Source organism: Corvus cornix, chromosome 2, assembly GCF_000738735.6.
Source record: "Corvus cornix cornix isolate S_Up_H32 chromosome 2, ASM73873v5, whole genome shotgun sequence".
NCBI lineage: Eukaryota > Metazoa > Chordata > Aves > Passeriformes > Corvidae > Corvus > Corvus cornix.
Window position 1 is genome coordinate 119,490,165 of NC_046333.1, and position 13,962 is coordinate 119,504,126.

At 38.9% G+C, this 13,962-nt stretch overlaps 1 protein-coding gene across 8 annotated transcripts in view; it reads left to right on the forward strand.

Annotated features, from left to right (window-relative positions):
• Nucleotides 1-13,962, forward strand: part of CSPP1 (centrosome and spindle pole associated protein 1) — a 61,936-nt gene that overhangs the window by 23,217 nt on the left and 24,757 nt on the right. For 6 of the 8 annotated variants that reach the window (XM_039548454.1, XM_039548455.1, XM_039548459.1 and 3 more), the window contains 8 exons: nucleotides 510-611; nucleotides 1,257-1,339; nucleotides 3,091-3,184; nucleotides 4,141-4,198; nucleotides 7,802-7,992; nucleotides 8,886-9,004; nucleotides 10,002-10,080; nucleotides 10,413-10,533. In XM_039548454.1, the coding sequence (XP_039404388.1) occupies nucleotides 510-611; nucleotides 1,257-1,339; nucleotides 3,091-3,184; nucleotides 4,141-4,198; nucleotides 7,802-7,992; nucleotides 8,886-9,004; nucleotides 10,002-10,080; nucleotides 10,413-10,533 (847 nt within the window). The remainder of the gene's footprint in view (nucleotides 1-509; nucleotides 612-1,256; nucleotides 1,340-3,090; nucleotides 3,185-4,140; nucleotides 4,199-7,801; nucleotides 7,993-8,885; nucleotides 9,005-10,001; nucleotides 10,081-10,412; nucleotides 10,534-13,962) is intronic. The other 2 variants (XM_039548457.1, XM_039548460.1) reach the window with 1 other exon arrangement.

The window sequence follows — 13,962 nt, forward strand, 5'->3', positions numbered from 1 at the left end:
TTTTGTATTTATGGTTTTGCCTGTCTCTTGTCTTGATCAAAAGTCACTTCACCCTTTCAAATTCTATTGGGTGGGCAGTGAAGTGTAGATTGTCTTTAAAGAAGCTTTTCATATCTGAATTGGCTGTTTCACCAGCCTTACCCAATAGCTGTGTGCCAAAACCTGCTGAAGACTCTGCTGGCTCCTGGGGATTAAGAGCAGCAAGATCTGTTTCAATTAATGCAGTGTGAGTGTCAGAAGCCCTTCAGTGCTCAAAGCTCTTAACCAGGCTCATTATATAAAGGCTGCAGGAAAGCAGGCTTGGGAATTCACACTCCAGACAAATAGCTGCCCTGACAGTGCTAGCAAAGTGAATTATTTCTAGAAAATTGGGGTGATATTTTCAGAACTGGTTCTGCTGTCCAGTGTGCATTCAGGCAGCAGATCCATTTGCATGAAACTGCTGAACCTTCCATTTCAGATTGGCTGTTTCTAGGCAAGCATAGCTGAGTATTTTCTATTTCTTTAAGGCCCTATCTGAATGGAATGGTAAGAGATGTACCTGCAGAATATGAAGATGAATTAAAGGAGAGAGCACGTGTGCGGCCGATCTCAAGAACTGCAGATTCTAGGTGTGGTATACTGTGTATTTTTCTGATAATTGCACTGCAAAATTGTGGTGAGAGGAAAATGTTGGCTTGAAATCCCAAAACATCATCTGAAATGCCTGGTAGTTTTTTTCCTGCAGCTACAATATAGTATAACAAGAAAAACATGTTTCCTCTGAAAACTGCCATTGAAGCTTGCATGCCAGTTTTCTTTTTGAATTAATAGAGCACCTATTCTCCAACTGATGACTTTTATTGAGTCAAATAGTGTGGAATCCTGTTTTGATAGTAGTTTTGAAATTCCTTTTCTTCCTCTTGTCTTGGTTTTGCACGTCCTGACGTGATCTAAGTGGGTGAGGCAGAAGCAGAACACTTGTAAAATCCTTACGTAAACTCTTGACTGGCACCATTCAGTCTGTCAACATGGTTGAAGTGCTCAACTGAGTCAGTTTTTCTGATGGCTTCAGAAACCAAAGGCAAATGGGAATTGTGAGAAATGCCTTTTTGCCAGGCAGTTTCTTCTTTTGCTTGGGATATTTCTTTGGATTGTAGGAAAACTGTTTGTCATAAATGTGTCACATAGTGATGTAAGTGAATCTGTCATGTTTCCCACAGACTGTGCAGGAGTTTGAGTTTGATCATTCCATTTTCTTTTTCTGTCTTTGCCAGAAATCAGGTACAGATTAGTTCTTCAGCTAATGAACAGGCCAAGTCTGCAGCTGAAATGCGGTATGCAACAGGCCTTGTTCTTGGTATGTATAAAAACCTAACTAAAAACACCAAGTTAGACTTTCTTTGCATATATTATTTCTGCATGTGAATAGTTAAAAACTAGAAAAATGAGCTTTTCTTTTTCCTTGTGCTAGTTGTCTCCATGATTGGTAAATGAGTATTATTTACATAGAGAAACTAAAGCAAAACATGTTCCTTTTCCGCTTTAATGTTACAGGACTTACTAATTAATTTTGAAGAGCCCGAGTTTCTTCTTAGATTTCATTAACTTTTTAAGGCCCAGATAAACAATTAAATTATTTTTACAAAATGAAATATGGGAGAAATCTTAACCTCTGTATTGTTAAAGACACAGCTTTATAGTGAATTTTAATTGCAGAAATATGGAAAATGGTACTGTTCACAACCCTGGGCGAGAACAAATGATTCTTATCTCTCCTGTAGTCATAAATTTTAGCAGGAAACACTAGTATTGAGTGTCATAGAGAGAAATACTGGTGAAGACATAGCATTCTTAGCTGAATTCAGGAAACTATAAGGTAAGAATAAAAACTCTAGTAGTTCTTCAGATGGGAGCTTTTGAAGGCAAGCTAGCTTTGAAATGTGGAAAAATAGATTAACAGTTGTCAGAATAATATCTGTTCATTTTTTCATTTGAATTTACTTGATCTTCAATGCTATATGTGGCAGGTCAGGTTTTCGGAACTGTTTAAAGGCAGCAATGAACCATTGGTGTTGTAGCAGTCAGTCTCTGGTCTGCCCAGTCATCTCATTTGTAGTAACCTGAGGACACAGAGGTGTGAATTTGTACTCCTAGCAGTCCTAGTTAGAAGAGTATTGTAAACCATGTTGTGAAAAGATTAAGTAAATGGAAACTTGAATTTTTTGAAAATGAGAAGTGATTTCAGACTCCCCCAAACTCACAAACCATGAGGTTATCTTGAGCATTTTGGTCACTTTGTAGTCCCAGCACAACAGTTAAATAAAAAAAACAATCAGTCATGCATCAGATTTTGTTGCTGTTGATTATTTGGCTTTTGTTTTAGTTTCCAGCTTCTTTCTCTATTATTCAGGTCTACTTCACCAGAAGTCCACAGGTGCTTTGTGTACAGAGTATTTTAGGAGTCTTTGTGTCCGATAGTCATACTATAGAAAGTACTGCTGATGTTTTTTGGGGTTTGTTTTTAAAATAAGAGAAGACCTCTGCACATATTGTGGGGGAACCACCACAAACAAAGTTTTTTGTGTTCCTTAAGGTCTACATGAGCTGTTACCATTATTTCCTTTTACATACATCCTTTTACATCTGTCGGTACTTTGCTAATTCTTAGTAGTCATGGGAACCATCCTAAAAGTGGAGCAACTTGCTTTCCTCCCCATGGGTTTGACTCCCTTCAGTTTTAATTTTCATTTTTATCCAGAGCAGTGCCTCATAATTTTGGAGTGCTGTAGTGTATCTTCCTTAGGTGAACATTAGAAAAAAAAAAAAAGTTACTTTTTTTAGTTGCTTTTGTATCAAATAGCTTTGAAACTATAGAAAACCAGGCAAACTAGGAAAGTAATAATGAAAATTCTAGTAATTTTGATCATCATACTCCAAACAAATTGTGTGTTAAAACCAGAGATCTATTTTTTAAAGTCAATAAAGATCCAGTGTTCGTACAGTCTGCTGTGCTTCAGTTTTTAAATTGACTGAAAGACAATGTTTTTGTCCAGTACCTTTTGTGTATTTTGTGGAGCATTTACACAAATGTGTGGTCATTTCCTTTAGGTGGTCAGGACCGAGAACTTCTCCAGAGAAGAAAGGAGAAATACAGACAAGAACTGATGGAACAGATGGCTGAGCAGCAGCGAAATAAGAGACGGTAATGGAAAGTTACTGTATTTTTTAAAGACAATGGCTGAAATTTAAAGGCATTCCATTAATTCAGTGCAGTAAGAAGTAATTTCATAACTAAGGGATTCCAGGTAGCTGAGTAATACTGCATTTAATTAAACTCATTGTCATGAGAGATTTAGTTTATAATGAACATATTCACAAGCTTTCAGTGAAACAAAGAAAAGCCAAATACTTTTTCATTTTTAAAACTGATTTTTAGTTTCTTAAGGGTAAAGAAGCTTTAACTAAAGTTATCTTTTTTTGCTGGTACAGGAGTGCTTAACTAGTTGGCAAAGTTGAAAATTAGTTTTGTTTTTGCCCTCCAATTTAGGAAAGTAACCTTTCATTTTTAAAGCATTTGATCATCTGGCTTATGCAGAATAATAAAAAATTAATTTCTTCCTTACCTATTAGTAGCTGTCTACTGAATAATAGTATGGATACATAAAAACACACAGCAATATTAGAGAAGGGATAAGGAATTAAAAATTGCTCGCTATTGACAGTCTCACTGTGACAAAAATTGTACATGCAGGACAAGCCTGAGCCCAGAAATTACAAAACAGTATTTATTGCTGCACTTTCAAATCATATGTGTTTAATATTAACTTCTTGAATGTGAATAAAGACAAATTTTTTAGAAATGTCCTGAAAAGTTGTAGTAAAAAAGAATTGTGGTGGTTTCTCCTTTTATGGCAGTTGGATTTTTACTAGGTGAAATAGCTGATAGCCAGATACTTCTTGAGAGTTCTGTTTATTTACCAGTATTATATTACTTCCTTCCCTGACTCCAGAAGAAATCAAGTGGAATCATTGTCTTCTGTTATCCTGTATTTTCAGAGCTCTTTGAGCTACAGAGTTGTGAATTTGTGTTTTGAAAGAATGAATATAGTTGTTATTGCTTTCTGATTTGATCCTTTTTTTTAAAAAAAAACAAAACAGTGAGAAGGAACTTGAGCTCTCAGTTGCTGCTTCTGGAGCTCGAGACCCAGAAAAGAAGGTAAGAAACTTGGATTTTCTTTCATCTATGTAGCCTCTTCTTTTTTTCTTACATGCACACTGTGATTGTTCAGTCACAAAACTGTACAGTTGTGACTGAGCTGCTATAAAATGATAAAATGTTGGGCTATTTTCTTTTTAATAGGGCATCAGTATATAAGAAAATTGAAGCCAAGGATGATGAGGCTGTGTGGTGGTTTAACCCCATCCAGCAGCTGAGCCCCACAAGCAGCCGCTTGCTCACTTCCCCACCAGTGGGATCAGGGAGGGAATAGGAAGGGTAAAAGCTGCAAAACTCATGGGTTGAGATAAAGACAGTTTAATAGGGAAAGCAAAAGCTGCACACACCAGCAAGGCAAAACAAGGAATTAATTCAGTGCTTCCCATGGGTAGCCAGGTGTTCAGCCATCACATGTCTTGGGAAGACAAACATCCCTCCAACATCCCCCTCTTTCTCCTTCTTCCCCCCACTATATCTACTGAGCATGATGAGCATGGTCTGGAATATTCCTTTGGTCAGCTGGGGTCACCTGTCCCAGCTGTGTCTCCTCCCACCCTCCCAGGCACTCCCAGTTCCCTCACCAGCATGGCAGCACGAAAAGCAGAATAACAAAACCATCTCTATATTATCAATCCTGTGTTCAGCACAAATCCAAAACACAGCCTCATAGCAGCTACTGTGAAGAAAATTCACTCTACCCTAGCTAAAAGCAGCACAGGCTGTAAGTCATTGCACATGCTTTTAGTTTAAGAGGAAAATACTTTCATGGAAGTTATTGAACATTTTCTTTTGCTGTGTCCAAGTGGAAATTTGTACCAACAGTGGGTATCATGGAAAGAATACTTAGTGTCCAGTGGTAGCCTCTTCCATACACACAGTAGTAAACTTTCTTTGGGAATGCAAAGTATGCTTTTCTCTTTCTTAATTAAAAAAAAAAAGGTTGTTTTGCAGATGAGTTGATCTCATTATAGCAGTTTTTAATTTAAAATTTGTAAATTTTTTAAAGTGATCCAATATAGTATTTAGGATTACAAGCATTTTTACAGGATTTTGTAAAAAGCAAGATGTTTAGTATTGTGTTGTTCATAAAGACTTAATGCAGAGTTACTACTGTCTCCAATTCCTTAGTAAGGTGATGATTACATTAAGAATTTTGATTAATATGTATCCAGGAGTAGGTCATCAGCACAAGTAACATCAGGAGGAGACTGACAGTCTTGCAGAGACTGACAGAACTTGTATGATTTGCATGTACATGCTAAGTGCCCAAAGGCATTACAGGTTGGGTATGGTGGAGATGTGCTGTTTAAGATGCAGGGTGGTAACTTTTGTGCAAGAATAGACTGGTTATTCATTTAACTGGTTACTGGTTTAAATTATCAATAGTGCTGGTTTGGGGGATGCTACAACACTGAATGAAACTTGGGCCATTTCTGGGGGGTTCAGTAGAGGTGAAAGAAGGCCCTATTTGCTAGAAAATGTAGATGAATGAATAGCTGTAAAATGCTATTAGTCAGGTCCTTGTGGGTCCCTTCCAACTCTGAATATTCTGTGAAAGCATTTCTTTCTTTCTGTGAAGCTTGTAAGACAGGAGACTAAGAACGCACAAAGACAAGCAATGAAGCTGAATCAAAATTCTTACTCCTAAATGGGGAGAGTGAATACCTGTCTGGTTGCATGTTCCTGCCCTCCCTGCTTAAAGTGTCTGTCATGCTTGTTCGGTCTCAAACTGATTCAGCTTGGTTATCTGGCAAAAATCTGAATCTTTTTTGCTGCTTAGTTTGTATGGAGAGGTCAGCTGGTTGATCAGGGATTCAGATGGTGAAAGGGAGAGGGATGGAGTGTACAGCTGGGAGACAGGCAGGAGAGGAGGCAGAACTGAGCAGAGGATGCTGGCTCTTCTGGCTCAGCAGGCTGCAAGGTCAGTATAAACAGTACTGTGTAATCAAAGCTGACTGTGCAGAAGCCTGCTGTGCTGCAGCACTCAATATACCATACACATCTCAGTCAGAGTCTGCAAAGTGCCTGTCGTAGGAACAAAATTATATCTAGAGTAAGTATAGGGCATGCATAGTGTTTTAAAAGCACTAATTTAGCTGAAAGCCTTCAATTAAGTTGAATTGCTACATTCATTAAGCATCAGTCACTGTTAGCTTTAAATTGGCTCTCAGGGAGAGATTCTAATTAGGTGGATTTCTTGATTAATTACAGGTTGGTTAAATAGCAATGCCTAATTAAGAATCTATAAATGTAGACTGTTGTATATGCTGCTTGTTTAAAGTGAAACGATCCGTAGGATGAACTGAGTACTGAAGTCACATCTGAAATCAGCTCTAGAGTTGAAATCTGGGGCACTTTGGGAACAGTTCAGATTAAAGTTTTTAGTGAGAAAGGCTGTTTTAAATGTTCTGCTGCCCAAGACACTGGATTTGAAAAGACAAAAAGTCTGTAGACCGCTTTATGAAGTTCAGTTGCTTTAGCTAATATCTGTTATCTGATTCTGTATTCACATCTAGAAATTTGAAGTTAAATGTTATAAACAAATATTCATGTCTAGTAGATTTTGAGAATTTTTATCCAAACGCTGTAGTCCATGATTGGCAAGTACTAACTGCCTTGCATACACTGTCTTGCAGCTAAGAGATGAGGAGGTAAAGATTTAATATTTTCTTGAAATATTTCCATATTGTAGGGTATATGATTTTCTGGTAGATATTTAATATGTAGCTGGTTTCAGGTCTTACTTTCTCCAAATGCATGTTAGTTGAAGAACTTCAATATTAGGACCAATAAATTCAGAACAAAATCTCTTTTACTTGTACACTGTATGATTCGTTTCAATTTTCCTATTATATTGCCTTATTTAAACAAACATTAGAATAGTTATGCAGAGCAGTTGCTATAAGGGCTTTCTGGGTTTGATAGGATAATTCTGAAACTAACTGACTTGCATGCCTTCACATTATTTGCATGTTGCTTTTGACTCTCTTCTGAGGCTGCCAGTTATCAATAAACATTTGCTACTTCTGTTTTAAAAAGAACTCCCCCCAAAAATTTGTAATTGTTGTGGTTGAAAAAATTATTAAGATCAAAGGAATTTAAAAAATAAAATAATGGTATTGCAAGGAAATGTTTATTGGAAAAAGTCTCAGTGTGTATTTGATTTTAGTTTTAACTGACTATGAGCTATTTCAATCTTGGGGTGGAGGGGAGGGATTTCAGAAAATTTTCCTATGCATTATATGAGAATACTGTCACTATAGAAAATTGGCAGCTGTAGATAAACTGTTCTACAGACAGCTGTGGAAATGTTCTTTTTTTCTGGACATTAACTAGATTTCTGAAACCTGTGATAAGGTTGCTTTTTGTAAATCTCTGATAAAAGTTCATCAGAGATTGACAGAGATTTCCTTGTAGGGTTAGACTCCCAGTAGATCACTGGGAGGAAAAAATGCAGTTTCTACAAATTTGAACAGCTAGTTGTGATCCTGTGTTTAACCCAACGTAAATGGAGGTTCAGAATATTTCCTAGTAATAAAGTAACTGTTTTGGTTTGGTTTTTTCCCTCTCTCTTTTTCTCTTACTTCTATTTTTTTCCTTCAGCCAAATAGATTGAAGCAATTTGGCTTCACAGCAAGAGCTTTTGAAGAGAAAGTACCTCCTGAAAGGCCCAGGGTGGCTTTCCAAACTCCAATGCCTGCCCGTTCAGCCTCTCCAGTGAATGAAGACTCTCAGAGTGATAAAGACTTTCAGAGGAGTCTAGTCAGCAGTCTTGGGGAAATGGCAGCTCCCAGGTGCTTCATCATCATGTTCGTTTTGCATGTTAAAGGAGATTGTTGTTTAGCATGTTATAACTGCTGAGGTAGAGCTCAGTGGTGCTGCTGATCATTCTCCAAGGAACTGATGAAGGTAGAAATAGTATTTTGACAAGTAACGGAAAACTAACTGCTTTGAACTGGAATAAACTTTTAATGTCAGTTTCTTCACAGTTTATTTGAAAAAATCCATGGAGGCTGGATTATCTCTGCAGGCAGCTCTTTTCTAGTGGATGTTTGTGTAGATAAGGATTGTAGAAATTATGTCCATGCCTGTAATATTGAATCACGTTGTGAGGATGCTTGGGCACATGCCCAGCAGAGTCCATGTTTTCAGAAGGCTGGTATGGCATGAGTTTGGCCCCTGCTAATTAAGCAGTCTCCCAGGGCTGAGCTCAGGAATGCACTGTAGGCAAGGACAGCTTACACTAGATGGTGTGATTGTGACTAAACTATTCAGGGAGAGAAGGAGCTTCAGGCATGTGGCTGAAGCTGTGCTGTGCTACTCACCCTTTGACCAGATTTTGCCTTGTTTTCTTTATTAATGTAGCCAGGAAGTACCATTAACTGAGCCACTTAAAGAAGGTGTGCTTGTTTTCTGTTCCTTAGATCCCTGGAATAGTCTGGGATCATGTACTACTCCCTCAGGGAAGGTTAATTCCCTACTGAAACTTACTGCATCTTGTTCCTGCATGCCACTAATGAGAGGTCTTCAGCTGAACTGAATCTGGAATTTTTCCATAATTAATTTTCTTTCTAGTCCTGTCCCCACTCCATTCTCTTTCTCTCCTTCTCTCCTCCACCCACTTCTTTTGATGACATCTTTTCAGTTGTACAACAAACCAAGGAATTGTGTCCCTTTTTTCTTTAAGGCTTGCACCGTTGCCACCGCCTCCACCACCAGTTTTGACAGACAACTATAAAACACCTTATGATGATGCTTATTACTTTTATGGGGCTAGGAATCCTTTGGATCCTGCTCTTGCATATTGTAAGTTGATGATTTTAGGTGGATTGGTTGTTAGAGTGATTCATATGACTGCTTTTAATCTAGTTAAATGATGGTAGTGTAGAACTTGTAACAGCAAATTAAACCTGTTTTTTAGAGGCGTATTGAATGAAAAGGGCTTTTTTTCAAATACTGTTTTTGAATGAAGTAATTCTCTCCAGCAACAAAAAGGGCTGTGACTTCCAGAAATCTTGTTCATCACTTGGACAAGCTCTAATCTCAGATTCTTTGCTGTTACTCCTTCCAGATTATTTTCTTTATAATTTTGATAATTAAAACATTATTTCCTAAAATCACTTAAATAATGATTAATTACATGCTTAGGCATTGTTACGATTTCAGATATAATTGTCAATATTTTAAAGATATTTATTAATACATTAAAATATTAAAATAATGTCTGAAGTAATCTACTTTTATATTTTAAGAACTTCTTTTTTGTCTGTCCTTTGACTGCTTCATGATGATCTCATGATTGAAACAATTGTGATGTGTGTAGGGAGGGACTGGATTACGTGGTGTTTGTTTTTCTCTTTTTTTCTTCTTCTTTCTTTTTTAGAGAAAAATCCAGAAATACTTAAAAAAAATTTTTGTGCTACCTTCATAGCAAAGGTAAAAAATAAGGAGAAAAAAACCTTAGAAAAATAACTCTTTTACTAATTTATTTGAATGACATTTGGAAAGAATGAGGACGAGTGTCACCATTAAGCGAGTAATTTAATTTTAGAATATTTTAATGAAGTAATTTGTAAAATTTAAAGAGGTTAAAGTTGAATTTAAGAAATGGACTTGTACCTTGGCATTGTATTTTTTGCTTTAGAGGGCATTCAGGATTAGCTAAGTTTGTTACAGAAGCTGAGAATTCTGTTTGTTCTGCACTCACAGAGTTTGAGCAGTGAACTCTGTTCTTTTAAATAATGAAAAATATTTATATCTGAGCATTCAAAATTTAAAATAGGGTTTATTTTTTCACTTGCAGATGGTACAGGTATGATGGGAATGCAACCCACACCTAGTCTGGATCCTCCTTTAGGCCAAGCCCCAGTAGAGCAGTCCATGTAAGTATTATCTGTATCATATTCTTTGTGTGTATTTTTCTGTATTGATATACTTTTTGTGTTGGTAGTATTTTGCTGAGAACAGATATGCCTTTGAAATAAAATGTGTTAAAGACAACTCTTCAAACTTCTAATAAAAGATTTTTATCTAGACAGTAGAAGAGTTATTCAGTGAACTGCTATTTTCATATGGATTTAAGAAAATGTTTGGGATTATAAACTGCCAGACTGTGGGAAAGAACAGCTCTTAACTTCAGGAAGGGATTTTTTTTAATTACCCCACTTTGGACCCTGTGATATTTTCCTTTTATATGTGTGATTTTTCAATTTAGAAATAACATTGGACAGAGGAATACAGGAGACAGACAAAGAAGCATGGGAGTGTATTCAGAAGAAAAAGCAAAGCCTTCCAAAGAGGCAACATTATCTTATCAACAAGAATTACAACAGCAGGTACTGAGTGATAAAGTTTCTGACTCTTTATTCTTCTATTTTTTGACATAAAATGGTGGCAACTCTAGTACTCTTTAAGACAATTTTATTTAGCTTACAAGTAAAAAGCTTTCTAAACTCTTCTTCCGTTCATGACTTCCTTCCTCTGACGCTGCTTTAGCTCATTTTAGCTCTTCAGGTGGACAGTAAGCTCTTCAAATTTTTTGTCAGAGGCAGAGAGAATGTTAAGAATGTTACAGCAAACACATTAGTTCCAGCCATGTAGCTTTATATTATTATTTTCATGAGCATAAGCACCTGCATCTTAAAAGGAATGGCTTGTATTGCTCTGATATTCCATTATTGCTACAATAATTAGGAACAGTCTAATTTCAGTAAGTTCTTCATGATCATTTGGGCACTAATTCAAAGGCTTGCCTCATGTTTATTTCCAGTGTGTTTGTAGGTGGTGTCTTAATTCTTTTCAGCTTCTTTTTTGAAAGACTAAACAAATTTTTCAGGTCTCCTGTTCCAGTAGACATCCAAGTCCTATATTCATTTTAGTGGCCTTTTGCTGCTGTACCTTGCGGGAGTTTTTAGTTATAAAATGTATTTGACCATGATGAGACATGTCTCTTTGGAAGAAATTTTGCTAGAACCCAGTTCAGTGGCACTTAACATTTTCTTGTTCTATTTTTTCTCTATTTCTTTGGTAGTGGTAAATAATAGGTATAAAAATACTGTAGTTCTAATTATGATTGTGCATAAGGAATAAATGAGAGGCTGCCAACCAAGGTCGAATAAAGAATAGAATAACCATTTAGGAATAGTGTCAGGTACTGTACATGTGGTTCTCTGAAGGCATTTTCTCACTACAGTCTCAAGTAAGTTTTACCTCCCTATATGAGAGACTGCACAGATCTAATAAATGTGGCATGATACAGTCTTTCAAAGTTATTATGGTTCAAAGCAAACAGAGGGTATTCTTTTTTTTTTTCCATAGACAAACCCGACTGATGATTTTTATAAACACTTGAAGGGGCTAGATGGGTTTTTGTTGACTCATTATATCTCTTACAAAATTGTGATTACTTGGTAAATGGAAATTATAGAATCATAGAATGGCCTAGGTTGGAAGGAAGCTTAAAAATCATCCTGTTCCAATCCCCCTGCCATGGACACCTTCCACTAGACTAGGCAGTGTGAAGCCCCATCCAACCTGGCCTTGAACACTTCCAGGGATGGGGCATCCACAGCTTCTCTGGGCAACCTGTTCTAAAGCCTCACCACCCTCATAGTGTTTTATTTAATTATATTTATCTAATGAAACGTTTATCTGATGCACATGAGAAATAAACTTAAGAAAATTACAGTAACATATTTCAACTACATAAATAATGTTTTAAAAGCTTTGAGTAGAAGATGGACTTTTTAACGGCTGTTCACTTTATAAATGCTACAGTTATTAGGAGACTTAGTTCCATAGATGATTTTGAAGAAAAAGAAGAGCAAAGCATATGAACATTCCTGTGTTATATACATCGATCATAATGTATTACTGCTGAAAACTATTTTATGAATGATTATAGAATTGTGGAACATTCTGTTAAAGCATTTATTATTAGGAGTCACCTCCAGTCTAAGTTTTGGTTAAACAAAACATACCAGATTGAGAGAAGCAAGTGCAGTAATATTGTAGAATTTTGCCTTTTTAATTTTCAGGCAGTATAAAAATTTGTATCAAAGATCCAAAGATAAGGAACTTTTGATCTAGTGCAAATGTCAGATGTGAACATTTCTGGAACTTGGAAGTCTGTAGTGGTTTGGTTCAAAATATCTATTACTTACTTATTTTATTTCTGTGAGATAAGAATTTGGAGAAAGCAAAGCAGGCACAAAACTTAAAAGAATATGAAGAAGTTTTTTAACAGACCTAAAAGAAAGAAAAATAGTCAGACTAAACCTGCAGGCTACTTCTCCTCCCCCCACCTTTCTCCCTTCTCCCACTGACAAAGTAAAAAGACAGTCCTTGAGATGTCCAGTCAGTTTACCACTTCTATAATAACCCTTTTTTCAGTTCACTTAGGGAGAGGAGTCTCTCTTGCTCATGCTATGGAGACATCTCCACAAGAAACAGTTGTCTCTTGGCTTCAATATCACAGCAAGACAGCCGCCCGGGTTGGTTCTCTGCTCGCATGTGGAAGTCCCTTCCCTCGACTTCCAGCTTTCCCCACAACTGCTTTCGAGGGTTCAGTCTTGAGCTACTGGGGTACCATTTTAAGGATGAGCTGTTCAGAAGCAAAGGTTCTCTTCACCTATCTCTGGGAGCATCTTCATCTCTAGGAATAGAGGCCCTCCTCCTCCCCTGGGAGTAAGGGTCCTCATCACTTTCATCTCTAGGAACAGAGGTCTTCTCCTTCCCTGGGAGCAAGGGTCCTCATCAAATTACAGCTACTGTCATTTGCTTATTTCAGCACAGGTACTTTTGCTCTGAATTGCAGTTTGAACTCTTCACCCCCCCATACTTTCATGAAATTACAATGGGTACTCTGATGTATCATAGTCCATCACCACCATAGTTTTACAACAGAATTTCAGCTTCTAAGCTTGAAGCATCTCCTCTTTCTCCTCCCTCAGGGTTTCAGCTCTTCCTTCTTTACTGACTTTGGTGTCTCTGTGGTGTTTTCTTCACTTGCCTCCACCTTTCCTCTTCCTCTGACTCAGGAGAGGATTGATGTCTGCGGCTTCATCTGTTCTGGAGGAAACTTACAGCACTAAAGGTTTAATCTCACCCGGCCCCACAGCTGGAATTCGCTTATCGCTGTTGGTCACATCATCTTTGCCGGGCAGGGGGCAGCAGCCCCGGATGAGCCCCGACTGCACCAGAGGCTGCCCGCAGGGAGCAGGAGCTGCCCGCACGGAGCAGGGGCTGCCCGCACGGAGCAAGGGCTGCCCGCACGGAGCAGGAGCTGCCCGCACGGAGCAGGGAGCTGCCCGCAGGGAGCAGGGGCTGCCCGCACGGAGCAGGGGCTGCCCGCACGGAGGCAGGGGCTGCCCGCAGGGAGCAGGGGCTGCCCGCACGGAGCAGGAGCTGCCCGCACGGAGCAGGGGCTGCCCGCACGGAGCAGGAGCTGCCCGCAGGGAGCAGGGGCTGCCCGCACGGAGCAGGGGCTGCCCGCACGGAGCAGGAGCTGCCCGCACGGAGCAGGGGCTGCCCGCACGGAGCAGGGGCTGCCCGCACGGAGCAGGGGCTGCCGCAGGGAGCAGGGGCTGCCCGCAGGGAGCAGGAGCTGCCCGCAGGGAGCAGGAGCTGCCCGCACGGAGCAGGGGCTGCCCGCACGGAGCAGGGGCTGCCTTCCACGGAGCAGGGCCGTGGGGGGCCGCAGGCGGAACAGGGCCGTGCCTCGGCCCCGGCCCCGCTGGGCCGCCCTGCAGGGCCCCCCACTACCT